Raw genomic sequence first — 26,705 nt, 5'->3', positions numbered from 1 at the left:
TCTAGAAGTGTGGGGTGTCGCATTGTCCTGCTGGAATTTCCCAAGTCCGTCAGAATGTGCAATGGGCATTGACATGAATGGATGCAGGTGATCAGGCGAGATGCTTACGTACGTGTCACCTCTCAGAGTAGTATCTAGATGTATTAGTGGCCCCATACCACTCCAACTGAACACTCCCTACACCATTCCATGGCCTCCACCAACTTGAACGGTCCACTGCTAACATGAAGGTTCCATGGATTCATGAGGTTGTCTCCATACCCGTACACGTCCATCCGCTCGATAGAATTTGAAACGAGACTCGTCCTACCAGGCAACATGTTTCCAGTCATCAACAGTCCAGTGTCCATCTTGACAGGTCCAGGCGAGGTGTATAGCTTTGTGTCGTGCTGTCATCAAGGGTACAAGAGTGGGCTTCGGCTCCGAAATCCCATACCGATGATGTTTCGTTGAATGGTTGGCGCGCTGACACTTGTCGATGGCCCAGCATTAATATCTGCAGCAATTTGTGGAAGGGTTGCACTTTTGTCACGGTGAACGATTCTCTTCAGTTGTCGTTGACCCAGTTCTTGCAGAATCTTTTTCCGGCCTCTGCGATATGGGAGATTTAATGTTTTACTGGACTCCTGATATTGAGGGTACATTCGTGAAATGGTCGTACGGGAAAATGTCCAGTTCATCGCTACCTTGGAGATGCTGTGTCCCATGACTCGTGCGCCGACTATAACACCGCGTTCAAACCCACTTAAATCTTGATACCTGTCATTGTAGCAGCAGTAACCGCTCTAATAACTGCGCCAGACACTTGTTGTCTTATATAGACGTTGTCGACCGAATGTCCGTATTCTGTCTGTTTAGATATCTATGTATTTGCATACGCATGCCTATACCAATTTCTTTGGCGCTTCAGTGTATACATGTGATTTATAGGGTCTTGTGTTTGCTCTGCTCAAACTTTTGATCGAAATTACGCTACTGGCCATTAAAACTGCTACAACACGAAGATGACGTGCTACAGACGCGACATTTAACCGACAGGAAGAAGATGCTGTGATATGCAAATGATTAGCTTTTCAGAGCATTCACACAAGGTTGGCGCCGGTGGCGACACCTACAACGTACTGACATGAGGAAAGTTTCCAGAGGATTTCTCATACACAAACAGCAGTTGACCGGCGTTGCCTGGTGAAACGTTGTTGTAATGCCTCGTGTAAGGAGGAGAAATGCGTACCATTACGTTTCCGACTTTGATAAAGGTGTAGCCTATCGCGATTGCGGTTTATCGTATCGCGACATTGCTGCTCGCCTTGGTCGAGATCCAATGACTGTTAGCAGAATATAGAATCAGTGGGTTCAGGAGGGTAATATGGAACGCCGTGCTGGATCCCAACGGTCTCGTATCACTAACAGTCGAGATGACAGGCATCTTATCCACATGGCTGTAACGGATCGTGCAGCCACGTCTCGATCCCGGAGTCAACAGATGGGGACGTTTGCAAGACAACAACCATCTGCACGAACAGTTCGACGACGTTTGCAGCAGCATGGACTATCAGCTCGGAGGCTATGGCTGCGGTTACACTTGACGCTGCGTCACAGACAGGAGCGCCTGCGATGCTGTTCTCAACGACGCATCTGGGTGCACGAATGGCGAAACGTACTTTTTTCGGATGAATTCAGGTTCTGTTTACAGCATCATGATGGTCGCATCCGTGTTTGGCGACATGGCGGTGAACGCACATTGGAAGTGTGTATTCGTCATCGCCATACTGGCGTACCACCCGGCGTGATGTTATGGGGTGCCATTGGTTACACGTCTCTGTCACCTCTTGTTCGCATTGACGGCACTTTGAACAGTGGACGTTACATTTCAGATGTGTTACGACCCGTGGCTCTACCCTTCATCCGATCCCTACGACACCCTACATTTCAGCAGTATAATGCACGACCGCATGTTGCAGGTCCTGTACGGGCCTTTCTGGATAGAGAAAGTGTTCGACTGCTGCCCTGGCCGGCACATTCTCCAGATCTCTAACCAATTGAAAACATCTGGTCAATGGTGGCCGACCAACTGACTCGTCACAATACGCCAGTCACTACTCTTGATGAACTGTGGTATCGTGTTGAAGCTGCATGGGCAGCTGTACCTGTACACGCCATCCAAGCTGTGTTTGACTCAATGGCCAGGCGTATCAAGTCCGTTATTACGGCCAGAGGTGGTTGTTCTGGGTACTGATTTCTCAGGATCTATGCACCCAAATTGCGTGAAAATGTAATCACATGTCAGTTCTAGTATAATATATTTGTGCAATGAATACTCGTTTATCATCTGCAATTCTTCCTGGTGTAGCAATTTCAATGGCCAGTAGTGTAACAGTATATATTTTTTGTTCATAAACAATGGGAAGATCATACTTGGGACATGCCAGTGCCTTTTGCAAGATATCCGTAGAATCAATGAAGGATTTGTTATCCAAAAGCTCGTGTCTCAAATGGCTCTGAGAGCTATGGGACTTAACTTCTGAGGTCATTAGTCCCCTAGAACGTAGAACTACTTAAACCTAACCAACCTAAGGACACGCATCCATGCCCGAGGCAGGATTCGAACCTGCGACCGGAGCGGTCGCGCGTTTCTAGACTGTAGCGCCTAGAACCGCTCGGCCACACTGGCCGGCCCAAAAGCTCGTCTGACCTTTCCCAGGAGGACGTGTCACATTTGCTATCGCGATCTCAAGCTGCGTGACTGTGGAGGAACTGCGAAACGCAAACACGGTATGCCGGAGTGTGCGACCTCAGGCCGGCGGCAAGGCCTCGGCACAGTTAGGCGCACACTGCCATTGAGGGGAGCTGCCGGCGGGTTGCGACACGCCGGCTGCTCTCAATGTCTCCAGGCCGCCGCCTCGCCTCGCCCTGTCCTCCCCGCCCACACACATACTGGCCTCTCCGCCCTAACGTGAGACACACTTCTTTCAACGCATTTTCAAAACCTAATTCTAAATGCAACTGCACTACAAGATGCAGAAAGAGCGTATTTAACAAAATTTGGAATTTTTATTTGTTGCATCACCGATGGCTGGTTCAAATGGTTCAAATGACTCTGAGTAGTATGGGACTTCACATCTGAGGTCATCAGTCCCCTATAACTTAGAACTACGTAAACCTAACTAACCTAAGGACATCGCACACATCCATGCCCGAGGCAGGATTCGAACCTGCGACCGTAGCGGCCGCGCGGTTCCAGACTGAAGCGCCTAGAACCGCTCGGCCAGTCCGGACGGCTCACCGATGGCTGGAGTATGCATACAGGCCAAACATACGAATCGTATACCCACTGGAATATGATTTCGCTTTCTGTCCATTATTGCGAAAGATGCAGAATCTACGTATCTTCCCTGTGCTTGGACCTCTTCCTTGCCGGTCGGGGTGGCCGAGCGGTTCTAGGCGCTACAGTCTGGAACCGCACGACCGCTACGGTCGCAGGTTCGAATCCTGCCTCAGGCATGGGTGTGTATGATGTCCTTAGGTTAGTTAGATTTAAGTAGTTCTAAGTTCTAGGAGACTGATGACCTCAGATGTTAAGTTCCATAGTACTCAGAGCCATTTGAATTAGACCTGTTTCTCGTCGTCGGGAGGAGGTAATTTGAACTAGACTCCGGATAGGGCACTGTCTTTTTAGCCATCGACATCTTTTAAGTGGCGATCCTCCCCCGCTTTGTCCCCATTGCTCTCAGCTGTGGACGGCGAGACACCTTTTACTTGAATTCTCCTATTTCACTCCTTTACCCGCCCGTCTACAGTTGTCGCCTGATATCTCTTCCATTTTAGCAGGTGACACGCGCTCAGCCGATCGCGTTCTCAAGTTTATTAGTGTCAGTGAGATGAGGTCGGTCATTTGAAGCTCTTTTTGGGGAAAACAACCCCCCCCCCCCTTCTAGAGTGGTTTTCTAAGCTTTCCTTCTGTTTTTTAGTTTCCCCACTTTTTGAGTTTCGCTCCCATTGCTGCTGATTTCCAGTTTTTTTTTTACCTTTCCCTAAGCAACAGATCGGGCGCTAATGACCGTAGCAGTTTTACGCCCTAAAACCATAAAAAAAAGCACAGCCGTTCCATTTCTGCAACGTACGGAATGTTTGTGTTTTGTTGTAGTAGACCTGAATGCATGTATGCTAAGAGAATTCCTTATGGCGTTGGTAACGTTTTGTTTGAGTACATTGAACAAATGGTTCGAATGGCTCTGAGCACTATGCGACTTAACTTCTGAGGTCATCAGTCGCCTAGAACTTAGAACTAATTAAACCTAACTAACCTAAGGACATCACACACATCCATGCCGTAGGCAGGATTCGAACCTGTGACCGTAGCGGTCGCTACATTGAACAAAATAATAAAGAGCAAGATGTGCCTCATATAATACTGTTTAGTGACACATGTGCTGGACAAAACAGAAATGACACACTGGTTCGTTTTCTGCGTAATACGGTTGATGAGGATAATTTGATAACTATAATCCACTACATTCTTGTACAAGGACAGTTCTTTCTGCCTTGTGACAAGGACTTCGGGCCTGTTAAGCGGCTCATCAGCATATACAATGGAAGAATACTCTGACATTATGAAAAAGAGCAATGTGTCTGAACGTTTTTCCATCAAAGTGGTGAATTTAGATGATACTCATGTTTTTCTGGAAATGGCGGCCCAGGCATTATAATGACGAGACAACAGGAAGATGTATCCTTAATGAAAACAAAATTACTTATCAGTTGTCTAAACTGAAGCAGCTTGAATATAAATGAGATGTGAGAGGAAAGATTGTTCCTTTTGAGTATACTGGCATTTTCTGTTTAATGCTGTAATATCTCTGAGTCTATCGAAGAGAAAGGATACACCATTGGTAGTGTTCCAATAACGATGAAAAATGACGGATCTGCAAAAACTTGCGCAACATATTCCTATAGGGTACAGTGAGTTTTATGAGACAGTTTTCAAATGGCCCACAACATATACAGAAGAAGAGGACGAGGAATGAGAAGAAAAACTGCCCGTAATTATTCCATTCTTATGCTTTCTCTTAAGAATCGTGTTAGTTTTACTCACTTCCTAAATCTATCGTGTGAAATAATGTTATAAAAGTTTCTTCCGACAGCTTTTTGTTTATTTCATTGTAATTTTTATAATTCCTATGATTGTAAAAGTCATACTTTGAAAAAAGAGCGTATGTACATTGTATATAATGCGCATTAATCGCGTGATGTCACACGTCACAGTAGTTTTCCCTTCCGTATTGTGGCAAAATATGTTCGCGAAGCTGCAGAAAAGTTTAATATGCAAACTTTGCGTTTCAAACTACGTATGAAGTTTTTTGTGGCTACTGAAAATTTTCACTTTTGAATTATATTATTATCATGTTTACCGTTCTGTGGTTGATGGTGTACACATACACACACACAACCACACACACGCAGCACTCAGTTGTGAACGTGCGGACGTCTGTGTTCCTTTTCAGTATAGTGCCACAATCTATAGGGAAGCTTTCGGAACTTGGATAAAAATGCTAAGGACCATGAGCTGCGTATACAGAGTTGTTTTGGTAAATGGGGAAAAACAGCAGGAAAAGATTTCTGTCAGGATAAGAAGCAAAGAAAGGTCAGCTGGACATATAGCCAGATACGAGTTCCAAGGGTGGTACGTACACTCTCTTGAATGTGGAGATAAGAGATACTTGACAGGGTAGGTTTGAATGACTGAAAAGACGCGTGACACCAGACAAGTTGTGATGTTCTGTGTGTACTAATGTTTTAACTCTACACTCAAGAGGGCAGTCATGATGTCCACAACTGCTACTGTCCGTATCACTCACAATGCGTGGAGGCCTTACTACATACGGACTTCCCTCCTCAACGAACCTGTTGCATACGGGATGTATAATAGCATAAACCCACATAGTTGAAAGTACGCGATGCTAAAAGCAGAAAAGTTTCAGTAAACATAGGTCCGCAAACGAACCGTTTGCGGGACAGCTGCGACTTTTTGGTTACCAGCCACCACTGACTTGACACTGTGTAAACAACGCTTGCCTGTCCGGGGTGTCCGCAAGACCGCTACGGTCGCAGGTTCGAATCCTGCCTCGGGCATGGATGTTTGTGATGTCCTTAGGTTAGTTAGGTTTAACTAGTTCTAAGTTCTAGGGGACTAATGACCTCAGAAGTTGAGTCCCATAGTGCTCAGAGCCATTTGTCCGGGGTGTGATCTTCGTTTACATTTTGGACATAAGGAGTTGTAAACGGAATGGATACGACTTTGCAGTAAACAGAGTGTTTCTTGCCAAAACTGACCTTTTTTGCGTGCTTTTTACTACAGGTCCAGAAGGTTTCAATCGCTTACGGAGCGTCAGTTGTGCTGTACAAGTGTTCGTGGACTATGTGGATACGCATTTCGTGCATGGTAGGGCTAACGGCAAGGCACGGAAGGCTGCACGCTTGTACCAAGAAGCACACTCTGCCCGAAAGCATCCAGAGAGTCAAACGTTCAAGAGCGCGTCAAAGCGTGCGAAAAAACTGGGAGCTTGGCATTAGCTGCGGGAGGGAGTAGGCCTGCACGAATTACACCTGTGCTTGAAGATGTGGTGCTGGAAACAGTCGAACACTCTCTAGGAATCCCGACAGGTTCACTTGCCACACAAACTTCTGAAATTGTTGGAATGAGCCACATTAGTGCTTGGAGTATGAAAATGAAATGGTCGTTGGCATTGATGGCCGGGAGGTCCCAATCGGGGAAGATGGGCCGTCGAGCTACAAGTCTTATTTCAGGTGATGCCACATTGTACTTCTTGCGCGCGTGTGATAATGAGATGACGATAAGGACAACACAACACCCAGTCCAACCCGGCCGGAAATCGAAGCCAGGCCCGCTGCATGGTTGGCAAACACGTTGCAACTCAGCTAAGCAGGCGGACTGCTTGGACAATAATACGTCGCAATTCAATATACCCGTACCACGTCCAATGAGATCAGTTTCTTTCGTTATAGAGTAATGTTCTTCCAGTGTATACAACAAGTTGTAGGCAGCCCTAGGTTTTCGAATAACATCTTATTTATAGATGAAGCAGTTCAATTGTGATTATGTTTTTAACTGTCACAGTTGTCACTTTTAGAGTCAGTAACCAACCTACATGCTCTGTACGAGTCTCCACGTCAGCAATGTTTCTTATGAAATACACTCCTGGAAATGGAAAAAAGAACACATTGACACCGGTGTGTCAGACCCACCATACTTGCTCCGGACACTGCGAGAGGGCTGTACAAGCAATGATCACACGCACGGCACAGCGGACACACCAGGACCCGCGGTGTTGGCCGTCGAATGGCGCTAGCTGCGCAGCATTTGTGCACCGCCGCCGTCAGTGTCAGCCAGTTTGCCGTGGCATACGGAGCTCCATCGCAGTCTTTAACACTGGTAGCATGCCACGACAGCGTGGACGTGAACCGTATGTGCAGTTGACGGACTTTGAGCGAGGGCGTATAGTGGGCATGCGGGAGGCCGGGTGGACGTACCGCCGAATTGCTCAACACGTGGGGCGTGAGGTCTCCACAGTACATCGATGTTGTCGCCAGTGGTCGGCGGAAGGTGCACGTGCCCGTCGACCTGGGACCGGACCGCAGCGACGCACGGATGCACGCCAAGACCGTAGGATCCTACGCAGTGCCGTAGGGGACCGCACCGCCACTTCCCAGCAAATTAGGGACACTGTTGCTCCTGGGGTATCGGCGAGGACCATTCGCAACCGTCTCCATGAAGCTGGGCTACGGTCCCGCACACCGTTAGGCCGTCTTCCGCTCACGCCCCAACATCGTGCAGCCCGCCTCCAGTGGTGTCGCGACAGGCGTGAATGGAGGGACGAATGGAGACGTGTCGTCTTCAGCGATGAGAGTCGCTTCTGCCTTGGTGCCAATGATGGTCGTATGCGTGTTTGGCGCCGTGCAGGTGAGCGCCACAATCAGGACTGCATACGACCGAGGCACACAGGGCCAACACCCGGCATCATGGTGTGGGGAGCGATCTCCTACACTGGCCGTACACCACTGGTGATCGTCGAGGGGACACTGAATAGTGCACGGTACATCCAAACCGTCATCGAACCCATCGTTCTACCATTCCTAGACCGGCAAGGGAACTTGCTGTTCCAACAGGACAATGCACGTCTGCATGTATCCCGTGCCACCCAACGTGCTCTAGACGGTGTAAGTCAACTACCCTGGCCAGCAAGATCTCCGGATCTGTCCCCCATTGAGCATGTTTGGGACTGGATGAAGCGTCGTCTCACGCGGTCTGCACGTCCAGCACGAACGCTGGTCCAACTGAGGCGCCAGGTGGAAATGGCATGGCAAGCCGTTCCACAGGACTACATCCAGCATCTCTACGATCGTCTCCATGGGAGAATAGCAGCCTGCATTGCTGCAAAAGGTGGATATACACTGTACTAGTGCCGACATTGTGCATGCTCTGTTGCCTGTATCTATGTGCCTGTGGTTCTGTCGGTGTGATCATGTGATGTATCTGACCCCAGGAATGTGTCAATAAAGTTTCCCCTTCCTGGGACAATGAATTCACGGTGTTCTTATTTCAATTTCCAGGAGTGTATGTATTTTAGGGGCACTAGGTGACAGTCTGATTGGGTATACATGTTACCAAACAAACTCAATGGACGGAATTGCCTTCGGTTTCTGCGGCATCGTCTTGCAGGATTGCTTGAGGATGTTACCTTAGATCAACACCAGAGTGTGGTACATGTGTGATGGAACATCAGCACATTTTGCCATTATGGCGAGACGACTTCTTACAAGCCGATATGGCCAAAGATGGAATGGGCGAGGAGGACTTGTACAGTGATCTCCAAGGTCACCTAATCTGAACCCCATGGATTTCTGTCTATAGGGTCACCTTAAAGGTGTATTGCCCGCCACTACAGTTAACAAAGTTAAAGAATCGAAGCAAAAACCTGTCAATGCTTGTCAAGAATTTCGAAATGATCCAGGGATGTAAGAAAGGATTCGAAATTGTCTGCAGCGACGGGTAGAGGCCTGTATCTGGATACAAGGACGATACTTTGGACACGTCCTTTAGCTACAAGTACAGTCACGTAACTGTTGTCACGATCATTCAAAACACCTGCACGTCTACCATAGTATCTCAAACTACTTTTCTTAATGTTGTTAATTATTGTTACATTTTCCTATCTAGGATGACGTTTATACAGATTTAAGTCAGTGGTGGCCAGGAACCACAAAGTCGCCGGTTCGTTTGCGGACCTATGTCTACTGAAACAGTTTTGCTTCTAGTATCGAGTACTTTCAACTCCATGCGTTTACCCAACGATACAGCTTGTAGATATAATGCAATCACTGAAACCTGTTCTGTGAAAGATCTTCTACCTCCACCTAAAGTTTCGTGTGCATCATTTGGAACGCATTTCCGACCATACGTCCATATGACCTCTTCTCCTTTACCTCCCAGGCAGCGTTTCATGTAGTTTGTCCCCATTTATTACCGTCACCCTGTGCAGAGCGCTTTAAGATGTCAAGTGGCGCGGCATGGCGTGTGTTTGTAGCTGCAACGGTGCGTCTGTCTCACGAAGATCAAATCATGTCACCGTCTTCTCTGATCAGGACGGTCTGACTAGGTGTTTTCTTCGGCATCACAAACATTGTTTGTGTGGTGTCACAGCCAGACACCACACTTGCTAGGTGGTAGCTTAAATCGGCCGCGGTCCATTAGTACAGGTCGGACCCGCGTGTCGCCACTGTCAGTGATCGCAGACCGAGCGCCACCACATGGCAGGTCTCGAGAGACGGACTAGCACTCGCCCCAGTTGTACGGACGACTTAGCTAACGATGCACACTGACGAAGCCTCGCTCATTTGCAGAGCAGATAGTTAGGATAGCCTTCAGCTAAGTCAATGGCTACGACCTAGCAAGGCGCCATAGCAATTGATAGTTATCGTATGAAGCATGTCTCATCAAGACCGATGTATACAAATGATGGATTAAAGCTAAGTATTCCAGAAGCTACCTACTTTTCTTTATAGAATTCATTACGTATCCTGTTTCAGACCTATCTCTAGCCTGCGTGAGTTTAACGCGTGCATTCGGCCTCCTCTAGCAATATAACAGTTTGGATACAGTATTACATTCTTTAGTAATTATTCTGGTTTGAACACAATTTGTATTTAATAGGACGTAGTTACACCAACGAACTTCATAGAATGTAACAGGACGGCCGGAGTGGCCAAGCGGTTCTAGGCGCTTCAGTCTGGAACCGCGCCACCGCTACAGTCGCAGGTTCGAATCCTGCCTCCGGCATGGATGTGAGTGATGTCCTTAGGTTAGTTAGGTTTAAGTAGTTCTAAGTTCTAGGGGACTGATGACCTCAGATGTTAAGTCCCATAGTGCTCAGAGCCATTTGAACCACTTTTAGAATGTAACAAAACACTGCCATATGATGTGTAGAAACTATCTTAAATTTTTTTGCATGTATGTTGTATGGGGTAGTCCCTGTTTTTCATTTTCATGACAGTAAATGTTATTTTTTACTAATGTGTAATATTTTTTCCATATTTTCCGTCCCGATAAATCCTCTCTACAAGCAAAAATTTCGCTCTAAGTATCCTAGGTTCATATGTAAACAAGGACCTAGTTAACGTTCGTAGGACACAGGGCACATGTGTGTCACCACACCGATTTTCAAAACTGGTCAACTTAAAAACTTATTGGTGGTAAAAGTGCAATAGTTATTATAATAGGAGTCAGTTTTTGATGTTTTATCTGTCAAATACCTTCAAAACGAATTTTAACCATGAATGTTTGATAATATCTTGCATCCTTTTACTATGATTCGTATTTTCAAACAATAAATAAACGTTCATTGTAATCCAAAATGTGTGTGTGAAATCTTATTGGACTTAACTGCTAAGGTCATCAGTCCATAAGCTTACACACTACTTAACCTAAATTATCCTAAGGACAAACACACACACACATGCCCGAGGGAGGACTCGAACCTCCGCCGGGACCAGGCGCAGAGTCCATGACTGCAGCGCCTTAGACCGCTTTTCTTTTTTTTTTTAATATCTCATTTTGTTCGTTTTCGTTCGTTTCATCTGCTCGGTGCGGACGTCGCAAGACACCTGTTTCAGTTCGTCGTTGATCCATTGACTCAGTTTCTTTTTATTACAGAGGGCAAGCTAATGCTCTGACCGAACACCCTGAGTTACCGTGCCGGTAGACCGCTCTGCTAATCCCGGATGACCATTGTAATCATTAAACCTTTACAACTAAGGCAGCTCATAGAAAAAAGTGAAACTTTCTTAATACAAGACAGTAAACTATTTATTTTATTCCTGAATAATATGAGGTATGAACACATACATTTTAAATCTGATTGATTTCAGTCATACTTCACACTATCTATATTTATTTTTGCGAAATCGCGGCCTAACAGTTCGACAGAGCAATCTTCATGATTGCAGTGATAATATTTCGTACACTGTCCGTTTTCCCCGCATTTGCAGTCAGGAAAACTCCCTGTGTAGAATAGGCCCTCGGCGTCATCGTCATCATCGGTGTCTGAATCACCGCTCTCATCAAGTCGGACATCGGAATCTGAGTCACTAGACTAGAGAAGAAATTTATACTTTCAGAAGATACCACAATTCTATTTTGCAAATAAGGAAAGACAGAACACACATAGAAACTACGAACATTTTTCTCAAGGACCTATTTTGGAAACTGCACAGAGCTGAACCACCAGAGCTTCCCAGAAAGTAGGTCTACGTTTCTCGCGGTTCCAACAGATTTCAGGCCATACACTTCTCAGATACGAGTGCAGAATGTGGCTGCCATAAGAGACAGCTATCCCTCCAGGGTCGTCCGCCGTGTCGCAATAGTAGCGCCGAAAATGATTGCTGGTGACTGTAGGTGTGTGATAAAGTTCGCCGTTCAGAAAGTTAGCTCTGTATACACAGTAAGGAATGGAAGTCACGAGCAGGCAGATGATGTATTCCACATTGAATTTTCACTGCGTAGCGAAGTTTGCGCTGTTATGAAATTTCATGGAAGAGTACAACTATGTGCCTGCCTGGGACTCGAAGCCAGAACCTCTGCTTTCTCAGCAAATGCTTTTACCAAGTGAGTTATTCAACATAATTTTAGTCAACGATACGGGGGTACTGAGAATACTTCAACGGTACTGGAAGTAGCCACTGAGAACGAAAACTGTACGGTAGGAGCACTGACCGCGATAGGCTCTGAGCACTATGGGACTCAACTTCTGAGGTCATTAGTCCGCTAGAACTTAGAACTAGTTAAACCTAACTAACCTAAGGACATCACACACATCCATGCCCCAGGCAGGATTCGAACCTGCGACCGTTGCGGTCTCGCGGTTCCAGACTGCAGCACCTAGAACCGCACGGCCAGAAACATTATCGCTCAGGGATATATTTTTAATGTGAAAGGAGGTTTCAGTACAGAGAACACTCTGCTACAGAATGCAAGATTCATTTTGGAAACTGAAATAGGGTGCTTACCAGTTGCTAATGCCATAGTGATTATGCGAGATAGCAAATACAACTTACAGAGAGCAAAATTTAAACTGCAAACAATATACCAGGACTTCCATTTCTGTAGAAGACTAAGTTCGTGGATGGCACTGCAAAAAGACCCATCATAAATAGGATCGCCTCAGGCAATTCAGCCATAAAGAAAAGTGTACAGTTTTAGTACCAAGTTAATTGACGTAGGTAACTGGATACACCTAGACAGTCAGAAAATGTAAGACAAATCATCCACTCCATATTCTCGCACTGAATTAGTCCGCACCTGCTGACAGGTAAACAAATGAACAGATTTACAAGGAATGCTGTTGTTGCGCCTTCCCGGGCAATTTGTGTCAGTGATGTCACAGAACTGCACGGAAGTGCTGACGTTTACTACGCCACAAAAAGGGTACTGAGCACTTGTAGTGCCACTTAAAAACTTGAATATTTCTTATAGTATTTGTACAGTTTTCTTCTGCAACCTCACAGATACTTATGAATAACCCCACATATACACTGAAGTGACAAAAGTCATGGGATACGTCCTAATATTGTGTCGGACCTTCTTTTGTACAGATTAGTGCAGCAATTCGACGTGGCATAGACGCAACACGTCTTTGGAAGTCCCCTGCAGAAATATTGAGCCATTCTGGTTCTATAACCGTCCATAATTGCGACAGTGTAGCCGGTGCACGATTTTGTGCACGAACTGGCCTCTCGATTATGTCCCATGAATGTTCGACTGCATTCATGTGGGGCGACCTTGGTGGCCAAATCATTCGCTCGAATTGTCCACAACGTTCTTCAAACCAACCGCAATTAAGACCCGGTGACATGGCGTATTGTCATCCATAAAAATTCCATTGCTATTTGGGTACATGACGTCCATGAATGACAGAAAAAGGTCTACAAATAGCCGAACATGGTCAGAGGACTCACTCCATTCCATGCAAACACATAATCATGAAGCCACCACCACCTTGCACAGTGCCTTGTTGACAACTCGGGTCCATGGCTTTGTGGTGTCTGCTCCACAATCGAACCCTACCACACCTCTTAGCAACTGACATCGAGGCTCATCTGACCAGGCCATGGTTCTCCAGTCATCTATGGTTTAACCGATATGGTAACGAGCCCAGGAGAGGCGCTGCAGATGATGTCATGCCGTCAGCAGACTTGTCTGCTACCATAGCCAATTAACGCGAAATTCCGACGCAATGTTTTAATGGACACCTTCGTCCTATGTTCCACACTGATTTCTGCGTTATTTCACGCAGTGTTGCTTGTCTGTTAGCACTGACAACGCAATCGCCACTGTTCTCGGTCGTTAAGTGAAGGCCGTCCGCCACTGTATTCTTCGTGAAGAGAGGTAACGCCTTAGATTTGGTATTATACGGAATTCCCTAACGATTCCAAAAAAAAAAAAAAAATAAAATAAAATAAAAAAAATAAAAAGTGAAAAATAAATAAATAAAGTAAAATAAAATAAAAGTCCATGCGTCAAGGTACAACTATCATTCCGTTTTCAGCGTCTATTATTTCACTTCTTGCGGCCATAATTGCGTCGAAAACCTTTTCACATGAATCACCTGAGCACAAATTACAGCTCCGCCAATACTCTGCCCTTTTGTACCTTCTGTGCACGATACTACCACCATCTGTATGTGTGCATATCGCTATCGCATGACTTTTGTCACCTCAGTGTCCATAAATAGCTGATGAAATATCTGTACACAGTTAGAACCCCAGAAGGAATACCAGAAGAGTGAACAACGCGAGACGTAAGATAAAAGCTTTGCAAAGTTATGGCGATCCTGCCACTTATTTATGTTAGTGAAAATTGTATGATAACGAAAAAAGACGCAACAGGAACCCAGCCTTAAGAGAATAATTTTTTAAGTCGGAGGACTTACGTTAAGTGATAAGCTGCGAAACAAAAGCATATAAGAAATTTTTTAAGTCACCTTGAATAACAAATTAGGGAGGAATTAGGTGGAAAAGTAAGTCAAGGTTTCGAGTTCGAGACGCTGTTAAGTACACAGTTTTTAATCTCCAGGAGATTTCAGTCTGTTGATGTGTTTCTGTTAATTGTTCTCCCTTTGCTAGTTATTGTTTTCCAGCGTCGAATGTCAAATTATGTGATACTAAATGTCTGTGATTGTCCACTCCTTTGTTGTACACTTTTTTTAGGTATCGTTTCTGTGGATAAGCCCAACTAAGTTTCAGTCAAAATCTTAAAGCTATTTCTACCACTTACGAACATTCCCCGTATCCACTCCTTGGAGTTTCTCCAAACCTCCCTTCCCGCTCCCTAATCCACTTCGCCATTAGTCGGTATGGTCCCTTTTAATTCACAAACTGTACCTGTTTCTGTGACGCTATAGATATACATCTTGGTATGGATGCTTGTAAGTTTATGTGACTTAATCTTATTTGAACATAATTTCATGTCATTTAGTATATATTTACATGTTTTGTTATTTCTCTCTTGTGACTGGAATCACACAACCTTTATTACATTTACATATTACTTATTGGTCTTTTGTGCAAGAATTAAGCAAATTTTGACGTGATATGTTGGTCACATTGGAACGGTAATCTTTTTTTTCTTTCTTATCATTCCATACCATCTGTATTCTTTACCTCTATATCAGATATTTGTTTGCTACTTTAAAACAGTCTTATTTAATGTTTGAACCTACTTTGGTCAACAAATCTTGTTGTAACTACACATGTTTTGTTCACAAAAAATGGCTACTACGATTTTTATTGTTATTTACTGTCCAAAGAGAGAGTTTTTCAGTGTGTTAAAAATCGATATCATCCTTGACATGATTATTGTTTCCGAATAAAGCATCAGCATTTTTCTGTTCGAAGACAACGTATAAACAAAAATGATGTTGTGGTATATCCAGAATTGTTTTGTTTCATGTTTAAACAAGACGCCTTACTGTGTGTCCAGTTGCACAAGCAAAACCCCACGTCAGTTGGGAACGTTAATAAAATGTTCTATGTCTAGCTCCACTCTGAAGTCACTCGGTCCTCTAACATTACGTCTCTATAGATTCGAAGTAACTCCAACAGTTTTTAGCTACTGACTAGGTCTGTATTTGAAATGTTTGAGGTTCCCAAAGCCTTAATACAACTAATTTTAGAGAGTTTAACGAATTCGCTCACCATCTGTTCCTCTTCCCCTTCATTGATGAGGTCCACTTTCTTCTCATTCTTTCCTGGTTTGAAGGACGCATCTGAAACAGAAAAGAAAAAAAAATAAAGTCACACAATTTAGAAAATATGAAGTAGCGTTACAACATAGTAATTAATTTTGGACAAAGCAACTAAGGCGACAGAAAATTAAGTAAGTAATGGAACTACATTTTCCTTGTGGCACATGAGTCTCAGCTTTATCATCGATAAGGATAGAAGCTGAGGCAATAGATTGAAATTTGTGGTATGACTAGACCTTGAACACCTGCTTACTAGGTAGATGTGCTAAGCACCACCCCAGTGTAGCACTGCAGCCACCTCAGCTGCATGGAAAATTGTAGTCCAATGCCCTCTTATGTCTCCAATAAAATTTGGGTCATCAGATCGATAGATTATATACACATACGGTACACGTAGGATTTTCCAATTACATACGAAGCTGGTGCACTTTTCCAATGTCAGACAGCTTCGGCAGTACCGACGATTTAAGAAGTGGTAAATGGGATGAAGGTCTGAATTGAAGTGTATTAGGGATGGGACTGGATGAGGATAGCTACAGTGCTACGGTCATGTTGTAGTTAGCACATCTGTTTAGTATGCAGGAGATCTGGGTTCAAGTCCTGTCTAAGGCACAATTTTTAATTCATTGCTTCAGCTTCTATCCTTATCTTAAATAAGTAATGTCTGATTTCCTTAAGTGTTTGTGTAATTCAGGGGATAAATCAGAAACACAGATAGTGACATTCCAAAAGTAATGTCAGGGGACCTATGAAGACAGAAAAAGGGAAAAGGCGGGTGTTCGAGCAGAAATGATTTAAGTTGGAGTAAAATTTATGTAAAATCAGCTTGTGAAATTATTTAAAGAATAAATGCAAAAAAAGTTACTTGAGTTTGGATCATATTGTAATTATTTTGCTTCACATTAGATAAAAAATATTGGAAAGTACAGACCTCCCAGCCTCGTATACGAAATGTATAAGATATTGAAAACATTGGGTTTCCAGGGGACGTTTTGATTCAACACGATAACGCTCTGCCTCACACTAGTTTGAGGGCCTCTGAACGAATCATTAAACAGAGACGGACAGTGTTATCCCATCCACATTGCAGCTCGGTCTTAGCCCCTTCCAACTTGTACTTATTTGGGCCAGTAAAGTAGTAGTTTCGTGACCACAGCAAGATCTGATACCGACAGGACATTCACACCGTTGTGTCTTGCTGGTGTAAGGACGTAGAAGTGGACAGAAATTAGGCGGAAAAATAGGATACGTGGTCAAAATATCATTCTTTCATGCACAATTTTCATTGCGTGGAATAAATAATTTTAGAAGAAAAAACATTCGATGCATTACTTTCGGGACCTCCATCATAGTCTTATATTTTCAAATGTGCTTTAAAATTTGCTGTATTACGTTATCCCAGACTTATGATCAACATGCAGATACATGTACAGGGTCAATTTTTCCACCGTGTACAAACTCTAGGAGGAGGAGGAGATTCCTGTTTAACGTCCCGTCGACAACGAGGTCATTAGAGACGGAGCACAAGCTCGAATTAGAGAAGGATGGGGAGGGATATCGGCCGTGCCCTTTCTAAGGAACCATCCCGGCATTTGCCTGAAGCGATTTAGGGAAATCACGGAAAACCTAAATCAGGATGGCCGGACGCGGGATTGAACCGTCGTCCTCCCGAATGCGAGTCCAGTGTGCTAACCACTGCGCTACCTCGCTCGGTCAAACTCTAGGGATTGGTCGATGATAGGGTACGGAAAAAAGGTGTAATGAATAAATTTACGTCCGAAAATGCATAGTTTCGATGCTAGAGACCATTTATACAATTATACTTTGTTGCAGAGGCTGCGGTCTAATACTCTCTGCAAAATGTTCTAATGTGTGTGAAATCTTATGGGACTTAACTGCTAAGCTCTTCAGTCCCTAATCTTACACACTACTTAACCTAAATTATCTTAAGGACAAACACACACACCCACGCCCGAGGGAGGACTCGAACCTCCCCCGGGACCAGCCGCACAGTCCATGACTGCAGCGCCTGAGACCGCTCGGCTAATCCCGCGCGGCTACTCTCTGCACCATGCAGCCACAGTTACAGTATGCGGTGTCCTCCTAGAGGGTGGTAGTGCTCCTCATACCTCATGCCATAGCGCCCCCTTCTGGCATAGTCATTGGTAATGTTGTGTCCGATTCACTTCTCTTGCTAACTTACCTTGTAGTGGATGTGATAAAGCGATGTACACGATGGTTTCGGATTCGAACCGAGAGCTTGCCGACATGGTGTTTACTTACGGAATGGCTAATGGCAACGGGCGGCGGGCAGCAAGATTGTCGCAGGAGACCTATCCTCGCCGACAACAATCACAGAATTCAAGTTTTGCAACAGTGTTTCGCTGTTTGTCTGAGACAGGGTCCTTTTAGGAAGCGGCAAGTCATGAAGAACGTACCCGAAATATTCGGACACTAGACTTGAAGGAAACTGTGATTAATACTGGGGAAGGCGACCGCCATGTCAGTACCAGGCAGCTGACCAACCAGTACAGGGCAAGCCAGATGACCGTATGGAACTTGCTCCGTTACAATTGCTACTACCCTCATCACTCACAGCGTGTGCAGGGCTTACTACCGGCAGACTTTCCACACCAGGAGCAGTTTTGTCACTGGTTTCTTCTACAGGCAACCGCGATTCTGGGATTTGTGTCATCCTTCCTGTTCACAAATGAGGCCATCTTTCCGCGGAGTGGTACGTTCAGCTTTCATAACAGTCATCTGTGGGCTAGTAGCTAGTATGCAGAACCCCCATGGTATGATAACAGTGAATCATCGGTGCAGGCGGAACGTGTGGCCCAGGATTACTGGCGGCCGTATTTTCCGATCAGTTCCACGTCGCCTCACAGGCCGGAACTATCGGCGTTTCTTGCCTCCCCTGCTGGAAGAAGTGCCAGTGATGATTCGAAGGGTTATGTGGCTGCTGCATGATGGCGCTCCAGCCCACTTCGCCGTTAACGTCCGGACGCATCTCAATCGTGCCTTCTCTGTTCGTTGGATCGGACAAGGGGGTCCAGTTGCATGGCCTGCTCGTTGACCGGATTTCAACCCCCCCCCCCTTCCCCCCTCCGCCACCTCCAGAGGTTTCAGTCATCTTTCGGGCATGGGTGTGGTGTTCTTAGCGTAAGCTAGTTTAAGTAGTGTGTAAGTCTAGGGATCGATGACAGCAGGAGTTTGGTCTCTTATGAATTCACACACATTTGAGCATTTTTGAACATTTCAACCCGTAATGATTTCCGGTTATGGCGCCATCTCAAAAGTATCGTGTACGCAGAGCCCATTACAAATGTAGGACACTGGAGCAGCTTATTCATGCTGCCTTCAACAATGTTCGGATGCAGCCTGGCTGATGTGAACATGCGAGACAGAACATGATACGGCGCGTTCACGCACGCGTCGAGGCACATGCTATCAGTTTCAACACACACTGTAACTGTGGCTACATGGTACAGCGCGTATTAGACCGCAGTCTCTGTAATAGTGGATGACTGAATAAATGGTCTTTAGCATGGAAACCATGAATTTCCGGACATACGATCATTAGACCTTTTTTGTTCCGTATCCTCTGATCGATCAATCCTTAGAATTTTTACACGGTGGAAAAAATCACCCTGTATGTTCTAACCCGAATGCTTAGTCGATGCAACCACTTCCTTGTGTCACTGTCTGTTCGTTTCAGTTCCATGTAATTTCCACATCCTGTCCTGTTCTCGAAGTCTTCCAAGTACTTCTTTCTAGACCGTCCTTTTACATTCTTTCACAGTACTTTTCCTTTAAGAATATTAATGAAGAATTTGTTGCGTCTGATGATGACATGTCCAGCAGATTTTATTTTTATATTTCCAATTCCATTTAATAATCTTGTCTCTTCGTTCACCTCTCTTAAAAGTTCCCAATTGGTTTTTCTTTCCGTCGAGCTCGTTCTTGTCATTTCCCTCCATGTCCATATTTCAGCAGCTTCAAGTCGATTCCTTTCCAATTTACCGGGAGCCCAACTTTCACTTCCATAGAACAGTTTGCTCCACGCAATTAATTTAGGCTTTTGTGATATCTATAATTGCATGTTTGCTGGTTAAAATGTTTTTTGGCAGTGAAATCCTTCGCTTCCGTCAAGCATCTATGGTGCTTTTTGATTTACTACCGAGGTAACAAAACTGTTTCCCTGTTTCCCTTGATCAGTTCTGACGTTATCAGTTTTCATATTAGTTTTAGTTTCTCCTTTATTTTCCCGTACTGCCATTACTTTTGTTACCCGTTCGCTCACTTTTAATTTCCAAAGTTCTCTATCGGAGTCTGCAACTATCACGATGTCATCAACACATCTAACACGACATATCTTTTTTACCGTTGGCTTTTATTCCTTCATGATCTGAACACCTTCCTCAGTTAGCGGAATATATACAAATATACCCGAAAGAAAATAGTTAAAAGTAAAAATTTATGAGTTTTTGTAATTCGAACAGTTGAAGACCAGGAACAGATAGACAGATAGCAAATGAAAAAAAGTAAGAGGAGTAAAAATAACCTTGAGCTCTTTTGGTGAACTAAACGGGGATTTCAAAATTAGACTCCGCATGCGTCCGAAACGGAAACCTTAGTATTACTTTTTATTGCAGTTCTAAATTTTGTCAGCCAGTAGCGGTCTTAAAACGAGAAAGACATTCCACAAATTGAGCATTCCACAGTGTGCAGTGAACAGAGACGGATGTGGGAAGTTACTAGGAGAGTTCTATTCGCGAGTTTGACGTTGGGTGAAGGACTGTCGGTAAATCTTTGTATGAACTCTACTTTCTGTTTTTTCCTGTCGTGTGCCGGCCGGTGTGGCCGTGCGGTTGTTGGCGCTTCAGTCTGGAACCGCGTGACCGCTACGGTCGCAGGTTCGAATCCTTCCTCGGGCATGGATGTGTGCGATGTCCTTAGGTTAGTTAGGTTTAAGTAGTTCTCAGTTCTAGGGGACTGATGACCACAGATGTTAAGTCCCATAGTGCTCAGAGCCATTTGAACCATTTCCTGTCGTGGACATTTCGCGAAACATATATGGAAGGAATTAACATGTTGTCCGAACCTTCTTGGAACATACACTCCTGGAATTTCAAACCTCATCTCCTCCGTGATGCAAAGCACCTCTCTTGTACCGTCTGCGAATGGAGTTTGTTGAGCTTCTCCATAACCCTCTCGCACTGGCTAAACGATCCGTTACGAAACGCGGTGGTTTTATTAGGGTGTTCTCTATATCTCCTCATAGTCCAACATAGTAAGATACTGAAATTGATGAGGAGCACTAAATAATCGCTTGCGCAAGTATTTTTAAGTTAATTACATTTAGTTAAGATTCCCCCAATGAACCAGTCTTGTATCTGCTTTACCTACACTGTGTTTTAAGTGGTCATTCAAGTTAAGGACAATTAATTCTATGTATTTTACGATAGTTACCGCTTCTAGTGTTTTGCCGCCAACAGCGTAATCGATTTCCTCGTCTATTTACACTAAGATGACAAAGTCACGGGACAGCGACACGCACATATACACACGGCGGTAGTATCGCGCACACACGAAGTATAAGAGGCCAGTGCATTGGCGGAGCTGTCATTTGTACTCAGGTGATTCTTGTGAAAAGATTTCCTACTTTTACATGGCCTCACGACAGGAATTACCAGACTTTGGGCCGGCCGAAGTGGCCGCGCGGTTCTGGCGCTGCAGTCTGGAACCGCGAGACCGCTACGGTCGCAGGTTCGAATCCTGCCTCGGGCATGGATGTGTGTGATGTCCTTAGGTTAGTTAGGTTTAACTAGTTCTAAGTTCTAGGGGACTAATGAGCTCAGCAGTTGAGTCCCATAGTGCTCAGAGCCATTTGAACCAACCAGACTTTGGACGTGGAATAGTAGTTTGATCTCGACGCATAGGACAATCCATTTTGGAAATCGTTAGGGAATTCAATATTCCACAGTGTCAGGAGTGGCCATGGCCTTCACTTAACGACGGAGAGCAGCGGCGTTTGCATACAGCTGTCAGTGCTAACAGACAAGCAACACCGCCTGAAATAACCGCATAAATCAATCTGTGACAATAGACGAACATATCCGTTAGGACAGTGTGGATAAATTTGGCATTAATGGGCCGTGGCAGCAAAAGACAGATGCGAGCGCCTTTGCTAAGAGCACGATAACGCCTGCTGCATCTCTCCTAGGCACGTGACTGTATCGATTGGATCTTGCACTACTGGTAAACCTTGGTCTGGTCAGATGAGCCCCGATTTCCGTTGGTAAGAGCTGACAGCAGGATTTGAGTGTGGCACAGACCCCACGAAGCCATGGAACCAGATTGTCAACAAGGCACTGTGCAAGCTGGCGGTGGCTCCATGATGGTGTGAGCTGTGTTTACACGCAATTGACTGGGTCCTCTGGATGTTCGGCTACCTGTAGACCATTTTCAGCAATTCTTGGGCATCTACATCTACATGTACATTTATACTCCGCAAGCCACCCAACGGTGTGTGGCGGAGGGCACTTTACGTGCCACTGTCATTACCTCCCTTTCCTGTTCCAGTCGCGTATGGTTCGCGGGAATAACGACTGCCGGAAAGCCTCCGTGCGCGCTCGAATCTCTCTAATTTTACATTCGTGATCTCCACGGGAGTTATAAGTAGGGGGAAGCAATATATTCGATACCTCATCCAGAAACGCACCCTCTCGAAACCTGGACAGCAAGCTACACCGCGATGCAGAGCGCCTCTCTTGCAGATTCTGCCACTTGAGTTTGCTAAACATCTTCGTAACGCTATCACGCTTACCAAATAACCCTGTGACGAAACGCGCCGCTCTTCTTTGGATCTTCTGTATCTCGTCCGTCAACACGACCTGGTACAGATCTCACACTGATGAGCAATACTCAAGTATAGGTCGAACAAGTGTTTTGTAAGCCACCTCCTTTGTTGATGGACTACATTTCCTAAGGAGTCTCCCAATGAATCTCAAACTGGTACCCGCCTTACCAACAATTAATTTTATACGATCATTCCACTTCAAATCCTTCCGCACGCACACTCCCATACAGAAGTAACTGCTACCAGTGTTTGTTCCGCTATCATATAATCATACAATAAAGGATCCTTCTTTCTATGTATTCGCAATAGATTACATTTGTCTATGTTAAGGGTCAATTGCCACTCCCTGCACCAAGTGCCTATCCGATGGAGATCTTCCTGCATTTCGCTGCAATTTTCTAATGCTGCAACTTCTCTGTTACTACAGCATCATCCGCGAAAAGCCGCATGGAACTTCATGTGCCAAACAACAAAAAATGGTTCAAATGGGTCTGAGCACTATGGCACTTAACTTCTGAGGTCATCAGTCCCCTAGAACTTAGAACTACTTGAACCTAACTAACCTAAGGACATCACACACATCCATGCCCGAGGCAGGATTCGAACCCGCAACTGTAGCGGTCGCGCGGTTCCACACTGAAGCGCCTAGAACCGCTCGGCCACACCGGCCCCAAACAACAATGGAATTTCTATGGATGACAATGTGCCCTGTCACTGAGTCACAATTGTTGGCGATTGGTTTAAAACTTTCCTTACATTTAGAGCAAATAGTGTGGACATCCAGTTCACCCGACATGAATCCCTTGGAACATTTATGGGACATAATTGAGAGCTCAGTTCGTACACAAAGTCCTACACAGCATGGCTCAATATTTCTACGTGGGACTTGCAGTGACAACGCCACGTTGAGTTGCCCCACTACGCCGGGCAAAAGGAGATTCGACACGGCATTAGGAGGTATCCCACGGCTCTTGTCACCTCAGTGTATACATCTGCCGGCAGGGGTGGTCGAGCGGTTCTAGGCGCTACAGTCTGGAACCGCGCGACCGCTACGGTCGCGGGTTCGAATCCTGCCTCGGGCATGGGTGTGCGTGATGTCCTTAGGTTAGTTAGGTTTAAGTAGTTCTAAGTTCTAGGGGACTGATGACCTCAGAAGTTAAGTCCCATAGTGCTCAGAGCCATTTTTGTAAACATCTATACAACGTCCAAGGGCAACTGCTAGTGCCTGCACCATTTGCTGATTCTCTGCGAATCTTTCTGATTTGTGCTAGCCTTCTGGCACTGGTATCTTCAGCATCATCCGCGAGTATCCTCGCGGGTCTACCATCTTTATCCACAAGGTCATTGATACTTTGTGTACCAGGATGAATAGTAAGTATTCACGGACATAACAGGAACGCTCATTTGAAGCAAAAATTAATATGGACATATGGTCCACTTTGTAATAGTTTTCTGATATTGAGCACATTTAATTTGTTTCTGGCCTACTGGCGCGTACATATGAGTTTTATCCACCCAACCATTTTGACGTTTTGTTCTATCTGAACCTACGTCGTTGCTTTCAACCTCTTTACAAGAGATGTCCTTCAGCCATTAAACTAGTCCGCTGAACGCACAGTTGTCCGTGGTGTGTTTTCGCTGGTCAAATGACGATCCTTACTTGCTTTCATCAACATTATTCACTAACGAAGCACCGTATATATGGAATGGAATCAACAACACACGTAATAATCATCGAAAGTGCCAGGAAAATCTACACGCTACAGCGGAAACCAATTTCCATATTCGTTTTTCGATCAATGTTTCGGATAGCCGCGCGGGATTAGTGGAGCGGTCTAAGGCGCTGCAGTCATGGACTGTGCGGCTGGTCCCGGCGGAGATTCGAGTCCTCCCTCGGGAATGGGTGTGTGTGTGTGTGTGTTTGTGTGTGTGTGTGTGTGTGTGTGTGTGTTTGTCCTTAGGATAATTTAGGTTAAGTAGTGTGTAAGCTTAGGGACTGATGACCTTAGCAGTTAAGTCCCATAAGATTTCACACACATTTGAACTTTTTGTTTTTTTGTTTTGGATACATGCGGAGTCGGCATGATCGATAATGTGTTGATAGGTGCAATCATTTAAGAAAAGCGTGTGAGGGGACAGAATTAATTACATTTTCTGGAAAATTCGTTTGTTGAAAATCTTGAGGATGTTTCTTTGGCTACGCAGACAGGAATGTACTTCTAGCGTGAAGGAGCCCGTCTACATTTTACCAGGCGAATGAGGGAACGTCTCAAATTCAGTTATCCCAATTGCTGTCTTGGTCGTAGCAGTGCAGTTAACTGGCCACTAAGACCGCTAAACCTTACACCATTAGATGTTTGTTTGTGGGACTGCATTAAGTCTGAGGTGTACAAATGAAAGGTGAATATGCGGGATTAACTGCCTGGTAGCATTGAGAACACTGCTCTCCTCATTAAGGGACATTCAGAGGCATTGAGGCAAGCAACACATGTTCTCCCAATAGCGCAAAAATGCGTTAAAGTCAGATTCATTGAGGTTGAAGGTGGTATACTCGAACATTTATTGTGAACTATGTAACAGCTGTAATGTGACGTGTACGATAATGCGTAGAGGGAAATGTGTTAGAAATTCATATTTTGCAATTGATACATTGTAAAAATTATGTTTACTGACTGTTGTACATGCGTACGGGAGTAAAATTGACACTGTACATTAAATGGGTACTATCTCGGAAACAGTGCGGATTAGGGCATATGTTCGTATGAAATTTTCTGTTTCAAATGATCGTTTCTATCACATCCCTGAATATTGACCATGATATTCGGTAAGCTCATACTTTGTTTGCTTGGTATATGCTGGACGTGATGATGCAAAGGACCGCGGCGAAAATTAAATGGTCATGGGTTGAGCACGTAAGCAGGCAAACAGATGGTAGGCTTACCAGGTAAGTTCCTTGCTCGCTTCTAAGACTTAATGAAAGATCGAGTCGACGAGCTAATTGGAAATGAGTGGATGATATTAGAAAACATGCTAAAACAACATGGATGCATGTAGCCGAAGATAACGAGAGAGAAGTCCGGAGGAGTCCTTTATATAGCAGTGGATATCCAATGGCTAATGACGGTGATGATCAGAGTGTGAAAGGCTGAGAAAGGACGTGGATATATACAGCAAACGCAAACTAGGAGGAGTTGCAAAAGTAAAGGACACCCGATCCAACTTCATTCACTATCAGATTTCTCAGGACTTATAAATAAATAACGATAACAAGTATCTCGACTTTGCTGACGATGAATAAAACATTAAGTCTTCAACCGTACAGGTAACCTCGACAGCGATTTAACTTTGTGAAGGTCACGTTTCACAATCACTCCTCTGACATAAGTTATGGTGCTGCAGTTCTGGGAAGCCTTCTGATCAAGGTTACCCGAGAGCAACGTCCACTTTTTGTTGAGCCACCTCGAAATGCTGTCCGGCACTAGGAGGGTAAGCTGCTTACGTTTATAACGTCTATAGTGATATCAAGAAGACAGCGTTATCACAGGCCTTTTTCTAACTCATTTAATAGAGCAGTTTAGTGACCCGTTCTCCAGACCCACTGTTTGTTAATTACTTGCATTTGTCATTTTATGCTCGTTACGACATGACACGCAATCAGTGCGGCACAAAAGTTGTTCGCAGTCGATATGTGCGGACATTAGTGACAGTTAAGCGCTTATCTGTTAATACGCGTTAGTAATCGTTATAGGTACTGACCTGGTAGGATATACACTCCTGGAAATTGAAATAAGAACACCGTGAATTCATTGTCCCAGGAAGGGGAAACTTTATTGACACATTCCTGGGGTCAGATACATCACATGATCACACTGACAGAACCACAGGCACATAGACACAGGCAACAGAGCATGCACAATGTCGGCACTAGTACAGTGTATATCCACCTTTCGCAGCAATGCAGGCTGCTATTCTCCCATGGAGACGATCGTAGAGATGCTGGATGTAGTCCTGTGGAACGGCTTGCCATG

General features: G+C 44.8%; 1 protein-coding gene across 1 annotated transcript in view; it reads right to left on the bottom strand.

Moving 5' to 3' along the window:
• The window catches only part of LOC126198677 (polyamine-transporting ATPase 13A3-like), a 452,249-nt gene that overhangs the window by 279,551 nt on the left and 145,993 nt on the right, over positions 1 to 26,705 (bottom strand). The window contains exon 2 of the mRNA XM_049935173.1: positions 15,766 to 15,836. Coding sequence (XP_049791130.1) covers positions 15,766 to 15,836 — 71 coding nt within the window. The remainder of the gene's footprint in view (positions 1 to 15,765; positions 15,837 to 26,705) is intronic.

This window comes from Schistocerca nitens, chromosome 8, assembly GCF_023898315.1.
Source record: "Schistocerca nitens isolate TAMUIC-IGC-003100 chromosome 8, iqSchNite1.1, whole genome shotgun sequence".
In the NCBI taxonomy this organism is placed as follows: Eukaryota; Metazoa; Arthropoda; class Insecta; order Orthoptera; family Acrididae; genus Schistocerca; species Schistocerca nitens.
This window is presented reverse-complemented; position numbering and strand designations above follow the sequence as displayed.